The 20,178-nt window shown below is 49.3% G+C and overlaps 1 protein-coding gene across 3 annotated transcripts in view; it reads right to left on the minus strand.

The window, feature by feature from the left end:
- The window catches only part of tgfb3 (transforming growth factor, beta 3), a 72,544-nt gene that overhangs the window by 46,282 nt on the left and 6,084 nt on the right, over positions 1 to 20,178 (minus strand). For all 3 annotated transcript variants that reach the window (XR_009644947.1, XM_060828612.1, XM_060828610.1), the window contains exon 2: positions 4,619 to 4,779. Coding sequence is in view for 2 of the 3 variants with exons in the window: in XM_060828612.1 (XP_060684595.1) it covers positions 4,619 to 4,779 (161 nt within the window). In the remaining variant the exon portion in view is untranslated. The remainder of the gene's footprint in view (positions 1 to 4,618; positions 4,780 to 20,178) is intronic.

The following is a 20,178-nucleotide window of genomic DNA, read 5'->3' on the forward strand; positions in this document are numbered from 1 at the left end:
AAAGTGGGAGAAGTGCATACATTAGGGAAGTTTATGAGGCATTTCGACAGACATATGAACAGGCAGACAATAGAGGGATATAGAGTATGTGCAGGCAGATGGGATTAGCTGAGAATGGCAGCATGGTTGGTGCATACATGGTGGGCTGAAGGGCTTTTATTTTGTACTGTACTGTTTTCTGTTCTTCTGTTCTATTTTTTTCGAATCGAACCAACAGCTGCAATTGGGTGTGTACCAATGACCCCAGGTAAGGCTGGTCCTTGTGAATTACTAAACCAGGCACCATCTCCACCACCATCTCCACCAGATTCCCCCATCAGGGAAGGAGACCTGCCGCCCTTACTCAGTCTGATTGACATGTGACTCCAGACCCACAGCAATGCGATCAGTTACAAGGATGGACAATAAATCCTGGCCTTGCCCCAGTAAGTCCAGTCCCCAGAATACACTAAAGACAAAGATAGTTCCCAACCCTTGATGTCAAACAAATTATAGACTTTTCCAGTAAAGAAAGCAGCCGTTTGGCCAATCATGTCTGTACTGGCTCTTGAAAGAACTATCCAGCCCACTCTCTGTCGTCCCACTCTCCAGCCCTATCTCTGTAGCTCTCTAAATTCCTCATTTGTAAACTAGCCCCACGTTTTCCCTCTTCTCAAACATGTGAGTGAGCAGGACTGTGGAGATAATATTTCATTCAGACTGTGAAAGATGGGCCCGAGATATAGAACATAGAACATTACAGCACAGTACAGGCCCTTCGACCCTCAATGCTATGCCAACCTGTGAAATCAATCTGAAGCCCATCTAACCTACACTATTCCATTCTCGTCCATATGCCTATCCAATGCTCATTTAAATGCCCTTAAGGTTGGCGAGTCTACTACTGTTGCAGGCAGGGCATTCCATGCCCCTACTATCCCCTGAGTAAAGAAACTATCTCTGACATCTGTCCTGTATCTATCACCTCAATTTAAAGCTATGTCCCCTTGTGCTAGCCAACACCATCCGAGGAAAAAGGCTCTCCCTGTCCACCCTATCTAACCCTCTGATTATCTTATATGTCTCTATTAAGTCACTTTACAACCTTCTTCTCTCCAATGAAAACAGTCTCATGTCCCTCAGCCTTTCCTCGTAAGACCTTCCCTCCATACCAGGCAACATCCCAGTAAATCTCCTCTGAACCCTTTCCAAAGCTGTCACATCCTTCCTGTAACATGGTGACCAGAACTGTACTCAATACTCCAAGTGCGGCCGCACCACAGTTTTGTACAGCTGCAGCATGACCTTGTGGCTCTGAAACTCAATCCCTCTACCAATAACGGACACTGAGATCTCTCTAGGTAAAACAATGACTGCAGATGCTGGAAACCAGATTCTGGATTAGTGGTGCTGGAAGAGCACAGCAGTTCAGGCTGCTCCTTGGATGCTGCCTGAACTGCTGTGTTCTTCCAGCACCACTAATCCTGAACTGAGATCTCGCTGCTCATCCACACTATCACGAATCTTACCATTAGCCCAGTACTCTGCATTCCTGTTGCTCCTTCCAAAGTCAATCACCTCACACTTTTCTGTATTAAACTCCATTTGCTACCAGCCAACCCAGCTCTGCAGCTTATCTATGTCCCTCTGTAACCTACAACATTCTTCTGCACTATCCACAACTGTACCAACTTTAGTTTCATCTGCAAATTTACTAACCCATCCTTCTACGCCCTCATCCAGGTCATTTATAAAAATGACAAACATGTGGACCCAAAACAGATCCTTGCAGTACCCTGCTAGTAACTGAGTTCCAGGATGAACATTTCTCATCAACCACCACCCTCTGTCTTCTTTCACCTAGTCAATTTTTGATCCAAGTGACTAAATCACCTTCAATCCCATTCCTCTGTATTTTCTGCAATAGCCTACTATGGAGAACCTTATCAAACCCCTTACTGAAACCCATATACACCACATCAACAGCTTTACCCTCATTCACTTGTTTTGCCATTATCTCAAAAACCTCAACAAAACCATGTTGACTATCCCTAATCAACTTATCCTTTTCTAGATGGTTATAAATCCTATCTCTTATAACCTTTTCCAACACTTTACCCACAACTGAAGTAATGCTCACTGGTCTATAATTACCAGGGTTGTCTCTACTTAAGGGGACAACATTTGCTGCCCTCCAGTCTTCTGGCACTATTCCTGTAGACAATGACAACATAAAGATCAAAGCCAAAAGCTCAGCAATCTCCTCCCTGGCTTCCCAGAGAATCCTGGGACAAATCCCATCCGGCCCAGGGGATTTATCTATTTTCATACTTTCCAGAATTGCTAACACCTCCACTTTATGGACCTCAATCCCATCTTGTCTAGTAGCCTGTATCTCAGTATTCTTCTCGATCACATTGTCTTCTTCCAGTGTGAATACTGAGGAAAAATATTCATTTCGCACTTCTCCTCTCTCCTCAGACTGCACGTACAATATCCACTCCATGCTGATAGATTTTGGGATGACTGGCTGTGTGGACTCCATCACTGACAGTCCACTTATTCAGATAGTTAGCCTTAGGCTTTGTCAGCATTTTCATTGGTCATTGCTCATTACATGGGAAGGTGGTGAAGGGTGCTCGGTTTGAAAACCAAGTGAGAAATGACCATGGATTGGAGTCCCAGACAGGCCAAATTTTCATCACTTGATAAACAGATCTTTCTCACAAATAATTCCTGTAGGTTCATTGCCATTTTTTACTGATAATTGCAAAGCTTTTACACTCAATACAATTTCTAAAACTGCCAGTGTTTTCTGACTCATATAGTATGGTTAGATTAGCTGCAACTAATGACATCTCAGTATGTGTCTGCACCAGCCAACACAGTACTGAGGCTAACAGATCAGTTAGAGTCCAGACCTACTGGACACAGGGTGGAGGGACCGAAGCAGACACCATTTCAGAATGGTTCGGAAAATGGAGTAAATGTTTCAAGCAGAAGGGTATACAATATAATGGACTCCTTCGGAACTGTGAATCCTGCATGTTTCCATCGGGCTAAAAGTTGCATTATTCCAATTCCCTTGTTATAAACCAACAAACAAAGTTTACAGCCCAGGAACAGGCCCTTCGGCCCTCCAAGCCTGAGCCGATCCAAATCCACTGTCTAAACCTGTCGGACAATCTCTAAGCATCTGTATCCCTCTGCTCCCCACCTACTCATGCATCTGTCCAGACACACCTTAAATGAATCTACCGTGCCTGCCTCTACCACCTCTGCTGGCAATGTGTTCCAAACACCCCCCTCCCTCTGTGTGAAGTACTTGCCGCGTGTATCCCCCTTCAACTTTCTCCTCTCACTTTGAAAGCGTGACCTCTCGTTATTGAACCCTTCACCCTGGGAAAAAGCTTGTCTCTATCCACCCTGTCTATACCCTTCATGATTTTGTAAACCTCAATCAAGTCACCCCTCAATCTCCTTTTATCTAGTGAAAATAAACCTCACCTACTCAACCTCTCTTCATCGCTAACACCTTCCATACCAGGCAACATCCTCGTAAACCTTCTCTGCACCCTCTCCAAAGCGTCCACATCCTTTTGGTAATGTGGCGACCAGAACTGTACACAATATTCTAAATGCAGCCGAAACCAATGCCTTGTACAATTTTAACATGACCTGCCAGCTCTTATACTCAATACCCCGTCCAATGAAGGCAAGCATACTATATGCCTTTGTGACCACTCTATCCACCTGTGCAGCAACCTTCAGGGTACAGTGGACCTGCACTCCCAGGTCTCTCTGCCCATCAACTTTTCCCAAGGTTCTTCCATTCACTGTATAATTCGCTCTAGAATTAGACTTGCCTAAATGCATCACCTCACATTTGTCTGGATTGAACTCCACCTGCCACTTCTCTGCCCAACTCTCCAGTCTATCTATACCCTCCTGTATTCTCGGACAGTCCCTTATGCTTTCTGCTACTCCACCAATCTTCGTGTCATCTGCAAACTTGCTGATCATGCCAACAATGCCCTCATTTATGTATATCACAACAGTGGCCCCAACACTGACCCCTGTGGGACACCACTGGTCACCTTTCTCCATTTCGAGAAACTCACTTCAACTACTACTCTCTGTCTCCTGTTGCTCAACCAGTTCTTTATCCACCTAGCTAGAACACCCTGCACACCATGTGACTTCACTTTCTCCAATAGTCTACAGTGGGGAACCTTATCAAACACCTTACTAAAGTCCATGTATATGACATCAACAGCCCTTCCCTCATCTACCAACTTGGTCACTTCCTCAAAGAACTCTATTAAGTTGGTAAGGCACAATCTCCCCCGCACAAAACCATGTTGCCTATCACTGAGAAGCTCATTCTTCTCTAAATATAAATACCTTCTCCAGCAACTTCCCCACCATGGTCATTACCCAGAATATACCTCCTACCCTTCTTATGATGAAGGGAGGAAGGGATAATGTACCAAAGTTCCCGTTGCTGGGCACTAACTGAAAGCATCTGCTTAAGTAGGAGAGAAGCAGGCCAGAAGTGATGTCCTTACAACTGAACATCTTCATCACAGAAATTACGACGCAATGACTGAGGAATAATGCGCACCATCGGTGTCCCTACCTGATAGACTTCAATCCTCTGCTCATTCCGTTTGGCACTGGTGTTTGGAACACGGAGAGCTCGGAATTCTGCCCGGAATAGGTTGGAAACATTCTTCTCCATGGAGGACACATTGAATCGGAAAACCTTAGAAGTGATCCCACGGCATGAACTGACATCATCTGGAAAAACAAACCATCATTTTCGTGTCATTGTGACCATGTCCTCGAACTGGGCACAAGCAGAACAATTATACAGAACAGAATTCAAATGGTCTGATTTACAGGGTGCACTGCAATCGAAGGGGTTTATATGTAAATTAACAGATACCTGGGAGCGAGTTACAGTCTGGAATCTAATCGAGTGGTTTGGGGGGGGGTTTATATACAGAATAACTGATACCCGGGAGTGAGTTACAGACTGGAATCTAATCGAGGGGGTCGGGGTGGTTTATATACAGAATAACAGATGCCCCTGGAGGGAGTTACAGACTGGAATCTAATCGAGGGGTTCAGGGTGGTTTATATACAGAATAACAGATACCTGGGAGGGAGTTACAGACTAGAATCTAATCAAGGGATTTGTGAGGATTGATATATAAAATAATAGACACTAGGAGCGAGTTATAGGCTGGAATTTAGTTTGAAAAGTTACAATTGTTAAAGGTGTAGGCTGAACAGAAGGCAAGGATGAAGGTTTAGAAATTGGCCGTGTGACAGGAGACAGAAAGTTGTAAGTCTGGGCAGTTTCGGGAATTGACAGGAAGTGCCTGTCAGGATCCGTGTTACAGCTTCAACTCGATACTGTTCAACAACAACAACTGGGACAACAGGATGGAAAGCCAGATTTACAAGTGTATTAATGACACAAAAATAGATGTCAATGGAAGCAATATGGCTGAAGCAGGTAGACTGCAGTGGTTCAAGAAGACAGCTCACCCCCACCTTCTCAAGCGGCAACTAGGGACGGGCAATAAATGCTGGCCCACACAAAATGAATAAAAGAAGCCATTAAGCTAACTGGCCCACAAGGAGATAAGAGTGAAGCTAGTTGCCTTTCAAAGAGCCAGCACAGATGAAACTGCTGAATGGCTGTCTTCTATGTATGAGTATGCCATTCCCTGATTCCATTCTACTGAAGGTGTCCTGCCCAGAATTACAGGTAGCACCTCCAGGGTTGCTCTGACCATGGTGTTGCACAACTATAGCACAAGTCTGGCATTCTGTTTATAAAGTTTAACAAATTTTGTACCAGATGGGGAAGTCACTTTGGATCTTCACTGTTTGCAGCGTCTCACCATTTACAACACACTCTGGCTCATCCTTTTAAGTACAAAGTGGATGCCCTCACATTCACCGGCACTGAAATCCATTTCCAGTTTTGTCAATTCATTGATTCTATCAGAAGAGTCATAGAATCACAGAGATGTACAGCATGGAAACAAACTCACTCTGTAGGTAGACTCACAATGCCCTGAGGGAGGGAATTCCAGGATTTTGACCCAGTGACACTGAAGGAACGGTGATATATTTCCAAGTCAGGATGGTGAGTGGCTTGGAGGGGAACTTGCAGGGGGTGGTGTTCCCATGTATCTGCTGCCCTTGTCCTTCTAGATGGAAGTGGCCATGGGTTTCGAAGGTGCTGCCTGAGGATCTTTGGTGAATTTCTGCAGGGCATCTTGTAGATGGTACATACTGCTGTTACTGAGTGGGTAAGTGTTAAGAGTCAATCACAAAAGATGTAATTGCAGAGCATTTAGAAATACATATTAGAATCAAGCAGAGTCAGCATGTCTTCAAGAAGGGGAAATCAAACCTGATACATTCACCAGAGTACTTTGATGAACAGCAGGATAGATAAAGGGGAAGTAGGAGATGTAAAATATTTTGATTTTCAGAAGAGGTTTGATAAGATCCGACACGCGAGGTAGGATAGGAGCCAGGGTGACAGAGGTAGGATAGGGGCCAGGGTGACAGAGGTAGGATAGGAGCCAGGGTGACAGAGGTAGGATAGGAGCCCGGGTGATGGAGGTAGGATAGGAGCCAGGGTGATGGAGGTAGGGTAGGAGTCAGGGTGATGGAGGTAGGATATGAGCCCGGGTGATGGAGGTAGGATAGGGGCCAGGGTGATGGAGATAGGATAGGGGCCAGGGTGATGAAGGTAGGATAGGGGCCAGGGTGACAGAGGTAGGATAGGAGTCAGGATGATGGAGGTAGGATAGGGGCCAGGGTGATGGAGGTAGGATAGGAGTCAGGGTGATGGAGGTAGGGTAGGAGTCAGGGTGATGGAGGTAGGATAGGAGTCAGGGTGATGGAGGTAGGATAGGAGCAGGGTGATGGAGGTAGGGTAGGAGTCAGGGTGATGGAGGTAGGATAGGAGCAGGGTGATGGAGGTAGGGTAGGAGTCAGGGTGATGGAGGTAGGATAGGAGTCAGGGTGATGGAGGTAGGATAGGAGCCAGGGTGATGGAGGTAGGATAGGAGTCAGGGTGATGGAGGTAGGATAGGAGCCAGGGTGATGGAGGTAGGGTAGGAGTCAGGGAGAGGGAGATAGGATAGGAGTCAGGGTGATGGAGGTAGGATAGGGGCCAGGGTGATGGAGGTAGGATAGGGGCCAGGGTGATGGTGATAGGATAGGAGCCTGGGTGATGGAGGTAGGGTAGGGGCCAGGGTGATGGAGGTAGGATAGGAGCCAGGGTGATGGAGGTAGGGTAGGGGCCAGGGTGATGGAGGTAGGATATGAGCCAGGGTGATGGAGGTAGGGTAGGAGTCAGGGGGAGGGAGGTAGGATAGGAGTCAGGGTGATGGAGGTAGGATAGGAGCAGGGTGATGGAGGTAGGATGGGAGCCAGGGTGATGGAGGTAGGATAGGGGCCAGGGTGATGGAGGTAGGGTAGGAGCAGGGTGATGGAGGTAGGATAGGAGCCAGGGTGATGGAGGTAGGATAGGAGCCAGGGTGATGTAGGCAGGATAGGGGCCAGGGTGATGGAGGTAGGATGGGAGCAGGGTGATGGAGGTAGGATGGGAGCCAGGGTGATGGAGGTAGGATAGGGGCAGGGTGATGGAGGTAGGATGGGAGCCAGGGTGATGGAGGTAGGATAGGGGCCAGGGTGATGGAGGTAGGATAGGAGCAGGGTGATGGAGGTAGGATAGGAGCCAGGGTGATGGAGGTAGGGTCGGGGCCAGGGTGATGGAGGTAGGATAGGAGCAGGGTGATGGAGGTAGGGTAGGGGCCAGGGTGATGGAGGTAGGATAGGAGCAGGGTGATGGAGGTAGGATAGGAGCAGAGTGATGGAGGTAGGATAGGGGCCAGGTGATGGAGGTAGGGTAGGAGCAGAGTGATGGAGGTAGGATAGGGGCCAGGGTGATGGAGGTAGGATAGGGGCCAGGGTGATGGAGATAGGATAGGAGCCTGGGTGATGGAGGTAGGATAGGGGCCATGGTGATGGAGGTAGGATAGGGGCCAGGGTGATGGAGGTAGGATAGAGGCCAGGGTGATGGAGATAGGATAGGAGTCAGGGTGATGGAGGCAGGATGGGAGCCAGGGTGATGGAGGTAGGATAGGGGCCCGGGTGATGGAGGTAGGGTAGGAGTCAGGGTGATGGAGGTAGGATAGGGGCCAGGGTGATGGAGGTAGGATAGGAGCCAGGATGATGGAGGTAGGATAGGGGCCAGGGTGATGGAGGTAGGATAGAGGCCAGGGTGATGGAGGTAGGATAGGAGCCAGGGTGATGGAGGTTGGATTGGGGCCAGGGGGATGGAGGTAGGATAGGAGCCAGGGTGATGGAGGTAGGATAGGAGCCAGGATGATGGAGGTAGAGTAGGGACCAGGGTGATGGAGGTAGGATAGGGGCCAGGGTGATGGAGGTAGGATAGGAGTCAGGGAGAGGGAGGTAGGATAGGGGCCAGGGTGATGGAGGTAGGATAGGAGCCTGGGTGATGGAGGTAGGATAGGGGCCAGGGTGATGGAGGTAGGATGGGAGCCAGGGTGATGGAGGTAGGATACGAGCCAGGGTGATGGAGGTAGGATAGGGGCCAGGGTGATGGAGGTAGGACAGGAGCCAGGGTGATGGAGGTAGGGTAGGAGCCCGGGTGATGGAGGTAGGATATGAGCAATGGTGATGGAGGTAGGATAGGAGCCAGGGTGATGGAGGTAGGATAGGATCCAGGATGATGGAGGTAGGATAGGGGCAGGGTGATGGAGGTAGGATAGGGGCCAGGGTGATGGAGGTAGGATAGGAGCCTGGGTGATGGAGGTAGGATAGGGGCCAGGGTGATGGAGGTAGGGTAGGAGTCAGGGTGATGGAGGTAGGATATGAGCAATGGTGATGGAGGTAGGATAGGAGCCAGGGTGATGGAGGTAGGATAGGATCCAGGATGATGGAGGTAGGATAGGAGCAGGGTGATGGAGGTAGGATAGGAGCCAGAATGATGGAGGTAGCATAGGGGCCAGGGTGATGGAGGTAGGGTAGGGGCCAGGGTGACGGAGGTAGGATAGGGGCCAGGGTGATGGAGGTAGGATACGGGCCAGGGTGATGGAGGTAGGATCGGAGCCCGGGTAATGGAGGTAGGATAGGGGCCAGGGTGATAGAGGTAGGATAGGGTCCAGGGTGATGCAGGTAGGATCGGAGCCTGGGTGATGGAGGTAGGATATGGGCCAGGGTGATGGAGGTAGGATAGGAGTCAGGGTGATGGAGGTAGGATAGGAGCCAAGGTGATGGAGGTAGGATAGGAGTCAGGGTGATGGAGGTAGGATAGGAGTCAGGGTGATGGAGGTAGGATAGGGGCCAGGGTGATGGAGGTAGGATAGGGGCCAGGGTGATGCAGGTAGGATCGGAGCCTGCGTGATGGAGGTAGGATAGGGGCCAGGGTGATGGAGGTAGGATGGGAGCCAGGGTGATGGAGGTAGGATAGGAGTCAGGGTTATGGAGGTAGGATAGGATTCAGGGTGATGGAGTTAGGGTAGGGGCCAGGGTGATGGAGGTAGGATAGAGGCCAGGGTGATGGAGATAGGATAGGAGCCAGGGTGATGGAGGCAGGATGGGAGCCAGGGTGATGGAGGTAGGATAGGGGCCCGGGTGATGGAGGTAGGGTAGGAGTCAGGGTGATGGAGGTAGGATAGGGGCCAGGGTGATGGAGGTAGGATAGGAGCCAGGATGATGGAGGTAGGATAGGATCCAGGATGATGGAGGTAGGATAGGGGCAGGGTGATGGAGGTAGGATAGGGGCCAGGGTGATGGAGGTAGGATAGGAGCCTGGGTGATGGAGGTAGGATAGGGGCCAGGGTGATGGAGGTAGGGTAGGAGCCAGGGTGATGGAGGTAGGGTAGGAGCCCGGGTGATGGAGGTAGGATATGAGCAATGGTGATGGAGGTAGGATAGGAGCCAGGGTGATGGAGGTAGGATAGGATCCAGGATGATGGAGGTAGCATAGGGGCCAGGGTGATGGAGGTAGGATAGGAGCAGGGTGATGGAGGTAGGGTAGGGGCCAGGGTGATGGAGGTAGGATAGGAGCAGGGTGATGGAGGTAGGATAGGAGCAGAGTGATGGAGGTAGGATAGGGGCCAGGTGATGGAGGTAGGGTAGGAGCAGAGTGATGGAGGTAGGATAGGGGCCAGGGTGATGGAGGTAGGATAGGGGCCAGGGTGATGGAGATAGGATAGGAGCCTGGGTGATGGAGGTAGGATAGGGGCCATGGTGATGGAGGTAGGATAGGGGCCAGGGTGATGGAGGTAGGATAGAGGCCAGGGTGATGGAGATAGGATAGGAGCCAGGGTGATGGAGGCAGGATGGGAGCCAGGGTGATGGAGGTAGGATAGGGGCCCGGGTGATGGAGGTAGGGTAGGAGTCAGGGTGATGGAGGTAGGATAGGGGCCAGGGTGATGGAGGTAGGATAGGAGCCAGGATGATGGAGGTAGGATAGGGGCCAGGGTGATGGAGGTAGGATAGAGGCCAGGGTGATGGAGGTAGGATAGGAGCCAGGGTGATGGAGGTTGGATAGGGGCCAGGGGGATGGAGGTAGGATAGGAGCCAGGGTGATGGAGGTAGGATAGGAGCCAGGATGATGGAGGTAGAGTAGGGGCCAGGGTGATGGAGGTAGGATAGGGGCCAGGTGATGGAGGTAGGATAGGAGTCAGGGAGAGGGAGGTAGGATAGGGGCCAGGGTGATGGAGGTAGGATAGGAGTCAGGGTGATGGAGGTAGGATGGGAGCCAGGGTGATGGAGGTAGGATACGAGCCAGGGTGATGGAGGTAGGATAGGGGCCAGGGTGATGGAGGTAGGACAGGAGCCAGGGTGATGGAGGTAGGGTAGGAGCCCGGGTGATGGAGGTAGGATATGAGCAATGGTGATGGAGGTAGGATAGGAGCCAGGGTGATGGAGGTAGGATAGGATCCAGGATGATGGAGGTAGGATAGGGGCAGGGTGATGGAGGTAGGATAGGGGCCAGGGTGATGGAGGTAGGATAGGAGCCTGGGTGATGGAGGTAGGATAGGGGCCAGGGTGATGGAGGTAGGGTAGGAGCCCGGGTGATGGAGGTAGGATAGGAGCCTGGGTGATGGAGGTAGGATAGGAGCCAGGGTGATGGAGGTAGGATAGGATCCAGGATGATGGAGGTAGGATAGGGGCCAGGGTGATGGAGGTAGGGTAGGGGCCAGGGTGACGGAGGTAGGATAGGGGCCAGGGTGATGGAGGTAGGATACGGGCCAGGGTGATGGAGGTAGGATCGGAGCCCGGGTAATGGAGGTAGGATAGGGGCCAGGGTGATAGAGGTAGGATAGGGTCCAGGGTGATGCAGGTAGGATCGGAGCCTGGGTGATGGAGGTAGGATATGGGCCAGGGTGATGGAGGTAGGATAGGAGTCAGGGTGATGGAGGTAGGATAGGAGCCAAGGTGATGGAGGTAGGATAGGAGTCAGGGTGATGGAGGTAGGATAGGAGTCAGGGTGATGGAGGTAGGATAGGGGCCAGGGTGATGGAGGTAGGATAGGGGCCAGGGTGATGCAGGTAGGATCGGAGCCTGCGTGATGGAGGTAGGATAGGGGCCAGGGTGATGGAGGTAGGATGGGAGCCAGGGTGATGGAGGTAGGATAGGAGTCAGGGTGATGGAGGTAGGATAGGATTCAGGGTGATGGAGTTAGGGTAGGGGCCAGGGTGATGGAGGTAGGATAGAGGCCAGGGTGATGGAGATAGGATAGGAGCCAGGGTGATGGAGGCAGGATGGGAGCCAGGGTGATGGAGGTAGGATAGGGGCCCGGGTGATGGAGGTAGGGTAGGAGTCAGGGTGATGGAGGTAGGATAGGGGCCAGGGTGATGGAGGTAGGATAGGAGCCAGGATGATGGAGGTAGGATATGAGCAATGGTGATGGAGGTAGGATAGGAGCCAGGGTGATGGAGGTAGGATAGGATCCAGGATGATGGAGGTAGGATAGGGGCAGGGTGATGGAGGTAGGATAGGGGCCAGGGTGATGGAGGTAGGATAGGAGCCTGGGTGATGGAGGTAGGATAGGGGCCAGGGTGATGGAGGTAGGGTAGGAGCCCGGGTGATGGAGGTAGGATATGAGCAATGGTGATGGAGGTAGGATAGGAGCCAGGGTGATGGAGGTAGGATAGGGGCCAGGGTGATGGAGGTAGGGTAGGGGCCAGGGTGATGGAGGTAGGGTAGGGGCCAGGGTGATGGAGGTAGGATAGGAGTCAGGGTGATGGAGGTAGGATAGGAGTCAGGGTGATGGAGGTAGGATAGGGGCCAGGATGATGGAGGAAGGATAGGAGTCAGGGTGATGGAGGTAGGGTAGGGGCCAGGGTGATGGAGGTAGGGTAGGAGTCAGGGTGATGGAGGTAGGATAGGAGCCAAGGTGATGGAGGTAGGATAGGAGTCAGGGTGATGGAGGTAGGATAGGAGTCAGGGTGATGGAGGTAGGATAGGGACCAGGGTGATGCAGGTAGGATCGGAGCCTGCGTGATTGAGGTAGGATAGGGGCCAGGGTGATGGAGGTAGGATAGGAGTCAGGGTGATGGAGGTAGGATAGGAGTCAGGGTGATGGAGGTAGGATAGGATTCAGGGTGATGGAGGTAGGATAGGGGCCAGGGTGATGGAGGTAGGATAGGGGCCAGGGTGATGGAGGTAGGATAGGAGCCAGGGTGATGGAGGTAGGATAGGAGTCAGGGTGATGGAGGTAGGATCGGAGAGTGGATAGAAGATCAGTGACCGAATGGAAGACAGCGAGTTTGGAGAAGGGAGATGGCGATCTGTAACTAGTGGAGTGGCACAGGGATCAGTGCAGAGGCTGCAGTTATTTACAACATTTATTAATGACTTGAATGGGGAAAGGGAATTCGCTTTCACCAAGTTTCTGGGAAGGTAAGTGAGGAGGACAGCACAAACAGTTTGGTGGGAATTACGGAAAGGTTAAGCAAATGGACAAAATTTTGGTAAATGAAATAAAATGAGAGGATATGCACACTGCCTGGAAAAATAAAGGAACTGAATATTATTTAAATGGGGAAAGGACTCAGAAAGCTAGAGCACAGAGAGATCTGGGAGTCCTCATCCATAAATCATAAAATAGCATCCAAATTCTGCTTTTAATAGGTAAATCAAAGGGAATGATTACAAAAATGGGAAGCTTTTGTGAAAACTGTAAAAGATACTTCACAGACCTTAGCTAGAGTGACAATTTTGGGACCCTTATCTAAGGAAAGATAGACCAATATTGGAGGAGAAGGTTCACTCAGCTGATCCCAGGTATGGGGGGACCAGCCCATGAGTAGAGGTGGAGGAGGTTGGGCCTGTCCTTTAGGGAGAGACGGAGGAGATTGGGCCTATCTCATGGGGAGATGCCATGCAGATTGGGCCTGTATTTTTTGAAGTTTAGAAGAACAAGAGACAACCTTATTTAAACTTACAACATTCTTAGGGAACCATAAGGTCATCAGAATAGAAACAGGAGGATGCTGCTCAGTCACTTGAGCCTGTCCCACCATTCAGTAGGATCACAGCCAGTCTAACATTCCTCACATCCTGTTTCCTGCCCTTTCCCGTCACCCTTCATCCCCAAATGATCAAGGATCTATCTATCTCAGCCTTAAATGTACACAAAGACTCTGCCCCCACAGCTCTCTGTGCTAAGGAGTTCCAAGGACTGACAACCATCTGGGAGATGAAATTCCTCCTCATCTCAGTCTTAAACTGGAGCAGCTTTATTCTGAGACTATATCCTCTGGTCCCGGACTCTCCCATGAGGGGAAACATCCTCTCAGCATTGACCCTGTCACGGCCCTTAAGAATTTGATACGTTTCAATGAAATTGCCTCTCATTTTTTAAAACTCCAGTGAGTACAGTCTCAATCATTTTAACCTTTACTCATGAGACAATCCCTCGAGACAGGGATCATCTGAGTGAACCTTCTCTAAACTGCCTCCATGAAATTATATCTTTCCTTAAATAATGAGACTAAAACTGCTCACAGTATTCCAGATGTGGTCTCACCATCCCCTTGTACAGATGCAGTAAGACTTCCCTACTTTTATGCTCCAACCCCCTTGAAATAAGGTCAATATTCCATTCGCTTTCCTGGTTACCTGCTGCACTTGTCTATTCAAGTCCTTGCAAAATAAATGCTATCAAATAATTTGGTTGGACCAGTTCTTGTCAGGTGTGTCCAGGAGGTTTCCTGACTCAATATGTCAATTGGCCAAATAGAGGGGAGGCCATATTGGATTTGGTGCTTGGCACCTAACCAGGCCAGGTGTCAGATCTCTTGGTGGGAGAGCATTTCAGTGACAATGATCACAACTCTCTGACCTTTACTATACTTATGGAGAGGGATAGGAGCAGACAGTATGGGAAATTATTCAGTTGGAGTGGGGGAATTACACTACTATTAGGCAGGAACTGGGATGCCTAAATTGGGAACAGATGTTCTCAGGAAAATGCACGACAGAAATGTGGAGGTTGTCCAGGGAGCATTTGTTGCGAGTGCTGGATAGGTTTGTCCCACTGAGGCATGGAAGGGGTGGTAGGGTGATGGGACCTTGGGTGGCAAGAAAGGGATGTAGAACATCCAGTCAAGAGGAAGAAGAAAGCTTACTTAAGGTTGAGGAAGCAAGGATCAGACAGAGCTTTAGAGGATTTCAAGTAGCCAGGAAGGAACTGAAGAATGGACTTCAGAGAGTGAGAAGGGGGCATGAAAATGCATTAGCGGATAGAATTAAGGAATACACTAAGGCATTCTACAGCTATGTGAGGAACATGAAGATGGCTAGAGTGAGGGTAGGGCCGATCAGGAATAGTGGGGGAAACTTGTGCCTAAAGTCAAAGGAGGTAGGAGAGGTCCTTAATTAATACTTTGTTTCAGTATTCGCTACTGAGAGGGACCTTGACTTTTGTGAGGACAGTGTGAAACAGGCTGATATCCTTGAACAGGCAAAAGTGAGGACTGCAGATACTGGAAACCAGAGTTTAGATTAGTGTGGTGCTGGAAAAGCACAGCATGTCAGGCAGCATCCGAGGAGCAGGCAAAATCAAAGTTTCAGGCAAAAGCCCTTCAGGAATAGAGGCAGGAAGCCTCCAGGTGGAGAGATAAACGAGAGGGGGGTGGGGGTGGGGAGAAAGTAGCATAGAGTACAATAGGTGAATGGGGGTGGGGATGAAAGTGATAGGTCAGAGGGGAAGGTGGAGCTGATAGATGGGAAGGGAGATTGGCAGGTAGGACAGGTCATGGGGACAGTGCTGGGCTAGAAGTTAGGAACTGGGGTAAGGTGGGGGGAGGGGAAATGAGGAAACTGGTGAAATCTAATTAATACCCTGGCTTGAAGTGTTCCGAGGTGGAAGATGCGAGTCTGATATCCTCGAACAGGTTGATGTTAAGAGGAGGATGTGCTGACAACTTTGAAAAACGTAAGGATAGATAAGTCCCCTGGGCCAGACAGGATATACCCAAGATTTCTACAGGAAGTGGGGGAAGAGATTACTGTGCCTTTGGTGATGATCATTGCATCCTTACTGTTCACTGGAGTAGTACCAGATGATTCTTAGATTCCCTACAGTGTGGAAACAGGCCCTTCAGCCCAACAAGTCCACACCAGCCCTCCGAAGAGCAACCCACCCAGACCCATTCCCTTACATTTACTCCTGCCCCTAACACTATGGGCAATTTAGCATGGTCAATTCACCTAACCTGCACATCTTTGGCTTGTGGGAGGAAACTGGAGCACTCGGAGGAAACCCACGCAGACACGGGGAGAATGTGCAAACTCCACACAGACAGCTGCCTGAGGCAGGAATTGAACCCGGGTCCCTGGCGCTGTGAGGCATCAGTGCTAACCACTGATCCAATGTGCTGTTTTTTTTAAATAAAATTTTTACAAAAGGTTGGCTCGAGGGATGACTTTCAATAGATCGCAGCGTGGTAGCTGCTCTGCTCCTTACGAAACCCTGAGCCAGAATCATTTATGATTTAGCACCAGGTTCCCCATGAACATGAGATGCGATTAAAGGAGAGAGGCAGTGCCCATACGGCCGCACTCCAGACCAGAATCGAATGGCAATACGCACCAACCAGAGTTGGTTATCCTAGGCCAACCAGTGATCCACGGCGCCAGGGTATTGTTACATTTAGGCAGGATTCTGACTTAGGGGCGTTCAGTCATAATCCCACAGATGGTAGCTTCGCACCATTGGCTCTTCAGCCAAGCACATACACCAAATGTCTGAATCTGTGGTTCCTCTCGTACTGAGCAGGATTACTATTGCAACAACACAACATCAGTAGGGTAAAACTAACCTGTCTCACGACAGTCTAAACCCAGCTCACGTTCCCTATTAGTGGGTGAAAAATCCAACGCTTGGTGAATTCTGCTTCACAATGATAGGAAGAGCTGACATCGAAGGATCAAAAGTGACGTCGCTATGAACGCTTGGCCGCCACAAGCCAATTATCCCTGTGGTAACTTTTCTGACAGCTCCTGCTTAAAATCCAAAGGGTCAGAAGGATCGTGAGGCCCCGCTTTCACGGTCTGTACGCGTACTGAAAATCAAGATCAAGCAAGTTTTTGCCCTTCTGCTCCACTGGAGGTTTCTGTCTTCCCTGAGCTCGCCTTAGGGGTTGGAGGGTGGCAAATGTTATTTTCTTGTTCAAGAAGGAGAATATGGATAATCCTGGGAATTACAGACTAGCCAATCTTATGTCTGTGCTTGGCAAATGATTGGAAAGGATTATGAGGCATAGGATTTATGATTACTTGGAAAATCATAGTTTGATTAGAGATAATCAGCATGGCTTTGTGAAGGGCAGGTCATGCCTCACAAATCTTATTGAATTATTTGAGGATGTGACAAAACACATTGATGAAGGTAGAGCAGTGGATGTGGTGTACATGGATTTTAGCACGGCATTTGATAAGGTTCCCCATGGTAGGCTCATTCAGAAAGTAAGGAGGCATAGTATACAGAGAAATTTGTCTGTCTGGATTCAGAATTGGCTGGCCCATAGAAGACAGAAGGTGGTAGGAGATGGAAAATATTCAGCCTGGAGCTCGGTGACCAGTGTTCCGCAGGGATCGGTTGACAGGATGCAGAACTGGGCTGAGAAGTGGCAGATGGAGTTCAGTCTAGAAAAGTGTGAAGTGATTCACTTTTGAAGGTTGAATTTGAATGCAGAATACAGGGTGAAAGGCAGGATTCTTGGCGGTGTGGAGGAACAGAGGGATCTTGGGGTCCATATCCATAGATCCCTCAAAGTTGCCACCCAAATTGATAGGATTGTTAAGGAAGTGTATGATGTATTGGCTTTCATTATCGGGGGATTGAGTTTAAGAGCCACAAGGTTATGCTGAAGCTCTACAGAGCCCTGGTTAGACCACACTTGGAATATTGTGTTCAGTTCTGGTTGCCTCATTACAGGAAGGATATAGATGCTTAAGAGAGGGTGCAGAGGAGATTTTCCAGGATGCTGCCTGGGCTGGAGGGCATGAAGAAAGGTAGAAGGAGCTAGGATTTTTCTCATTGGAGCGAAAAAGGATGAGAGATGACTTAATAAAGGTGTACAAGTTGATGAGAGGCATAGATGGAGTGGATGGCCAGAGATATCTCCCAGGGCAGAAATGTCTATCATGAGGGGCATAACGTTAAGGAGATTGGAGGAAGGTATAGGGGAGTGTCTGAGGTAAGTTCTTTACACAGAGAGTGGGTGTATGGAATGCACTGCCAGCAGTGGTAATAGATTCAGAGACATTAGGGACATTTAAGCGATTCTTGGATAGACACATGGAAGTAGTACAATGAAGGGTATGTAGCTTAGTTTGGTGTTAGAGTAGGATAAAAGGTCAGCATAACATTGAGGGCCGAAGGGCCTGTACTGTTCTGTGTTCTATCATTGCATTTGTCTTCCAAACTACCAACTCAATCTGCAAGTTTACCTTGAGAGAATCCTGGTCTATAACTCGCAGGTCTCATTGCACCGCAGATTTCTGAATTTTCTCACCATGTAAGAAAATAGTCCATGTCTCTATTCTTCCGACCAAAGTGCATGATCTCACACTTTCTCACAATGTACTCCATTCTGACACTTCTTTGCCCACTCACCGATCCTATCCAAATCCTTCCGCAGCTTCCCTGCCATCTCGATGCTACCTGTCCCTCTACCTATCTTTGTATTGTGTGCAAACGTAGTCAGAATGCCCCCAGTTCCTTCATCTACATCGTTAATGTATAAATTGAAAAGCTGTGGGCCCAACACTGAGCCTTGCGGGATACCACTTGTCATCAGCTGCCATCCTGAGCTGCCACACTCTGCTTTCTGCCAAACAGCCAAGCTTCTATCTATGCTAGATGGATAGAGGAGGAAAGTTTCTTCTCTCTGAATGTACTGACCCTTTGGAATTCTTTACTGCAGAGAGTTTCTTAGGCTGGGTTATTAAGTATATTGGAGACTGAGATAAATAGATTTTGAATCGGTAAGCAGAACCAAGGGTAATGGGGAAAAGGCAGAAAAATGGAGTTGAAGATGATCAGATCAGTAATAATCGTATTGATCTCCTGGTTCAATGCCAGGAGCAACACCAGGAATACTTGAAAATGAGGTGTCAACCTGGTGAAGTCACCAGACAGGACTACATGCAAACAGCATAAGCAGCAAGTGACAGAACTAAGCGATCCCGTAAACAGATCAGATCTATGCTTTGCAGTCCTGCCACATCCAGTCATGAATGGTGATGGACAACTAAATAACTTGCTGGAGGAGGAGGCTCCACAAAAATCCCCATCCTCAATGAAGGAAGAGCCCAGTACATCTGTGCAAAAGATAAGGCTGAAGCTTTGGCAGCGATCTATAGCCAGTAATGCTGAGTGGATGATCCATCTCCACCTCCTCCAGTGGTCCCCAGCATCACAGAGACCAGGCTCCTGCCAATTCACTCCATGTGAATCAAGAAATAGTTGGAGACTCTGGAAGCTGCAGAGACTACGGGCCCTGACAACATTCCAGCAATATTATGGGTGGCATGGTGGGTCAGTGGTTAGCACTGCTGCCTCACAGCTCCAGGGTTCTGGGTTCGATTTCCATTTGTCTGTGTGGAGTTTGCACATTCTCCCCATGTCTGTGTGGGTTTCCTCCGGGAGTTCGAGTTTCCACCCACAATCCAAAGATGTGCAGGTCAGGTGAATTGGCCATGCTAAATTGCCCACAGTGTTAGTCAGGGGTAAATATAGGGTAGGGGAATGGGTTTGGTTGTGTTTCTCTTCAGAGGAGTGGTGTGGACTTATTGGGTCAAAGGGCCTGCTTCCACTACTGTAGAGAACCTAATTACTGAGGACTTGTGCTCCAGACCTTGCTGCTCCCCTAGTCAAGCTGTTCCAGCACAGTTACAACACTGGGATCTACCCAACAATGTGGAACATTGCCCAGATATGTCCTGTACATAAAAAGCAGGACAAATTCGACCCGGCCAATGACTGCCCTATCAGTCTGCTCTTGATATCAGTAAAATGATGGGAGGTACAATCAACAGTCTCTGCTCAGTGACGTCTAGTTTGTGTTCTGCCACGGCCGGTCAGCTCCTGACCTCATGACAGCCTTGATTCAAATACAGACAAAAGAGCTGAATTTGACCAAGTGTGGCATCAAGGAACCCTGGTAAATCTGGAATTGATGGGAAACAGGGGGCAAAGTCTTTGCTGGTTAGAGTCAGCCCTGGCACATAGGAAGATGGTTGTGTTTGTTGGAGGTCAGTCATCTCAGCTCCAGGTCATCTCTGCAGGAGTCCCTCAGGGTAGTGTCCTAGGCCCAACCATCTTCAGCTGCTTCACCAATCACCTTCCCTCCATCATAACGTTGGAAGTGGGGATGTTCGCTGATGATTGTACAGTGTTCAGCACCATTCACAACTCCTCAGATACTGAAGCAGTTCATGTTCAAATGCAACAAGACCTGGACAATGTCCAGGCTTGGGCCAACAAGTGGCAAGTTAAATTCACACCACACAAGTGCCAGACAATGACCACCCACAATAAGAGTCAATCTAACCACTGTCCCTTGATATTCAATGGTGATACCATCATTGGATTCCCCATTAACAACAACCTGGTGG

The sequence above is a fragment of the Hemiscyllium ocellatum genome, chromosome 8, assembly GCF_020745735.1.
Source record: "Hemiscyllium ocellatum isolate sHemOce1 chromosome 8, sHemOce1.pat.X.cur, whole genome shotgun sequence".
Taxonomy (NCBI): domain Eukaryota; kingdom Metazoa; phylum Chordata; class Chondrichthyes; order Orectolobiformes; family Hemiscylliidae; genus Hemiscyllium; species Hemiscyllium ocellatum.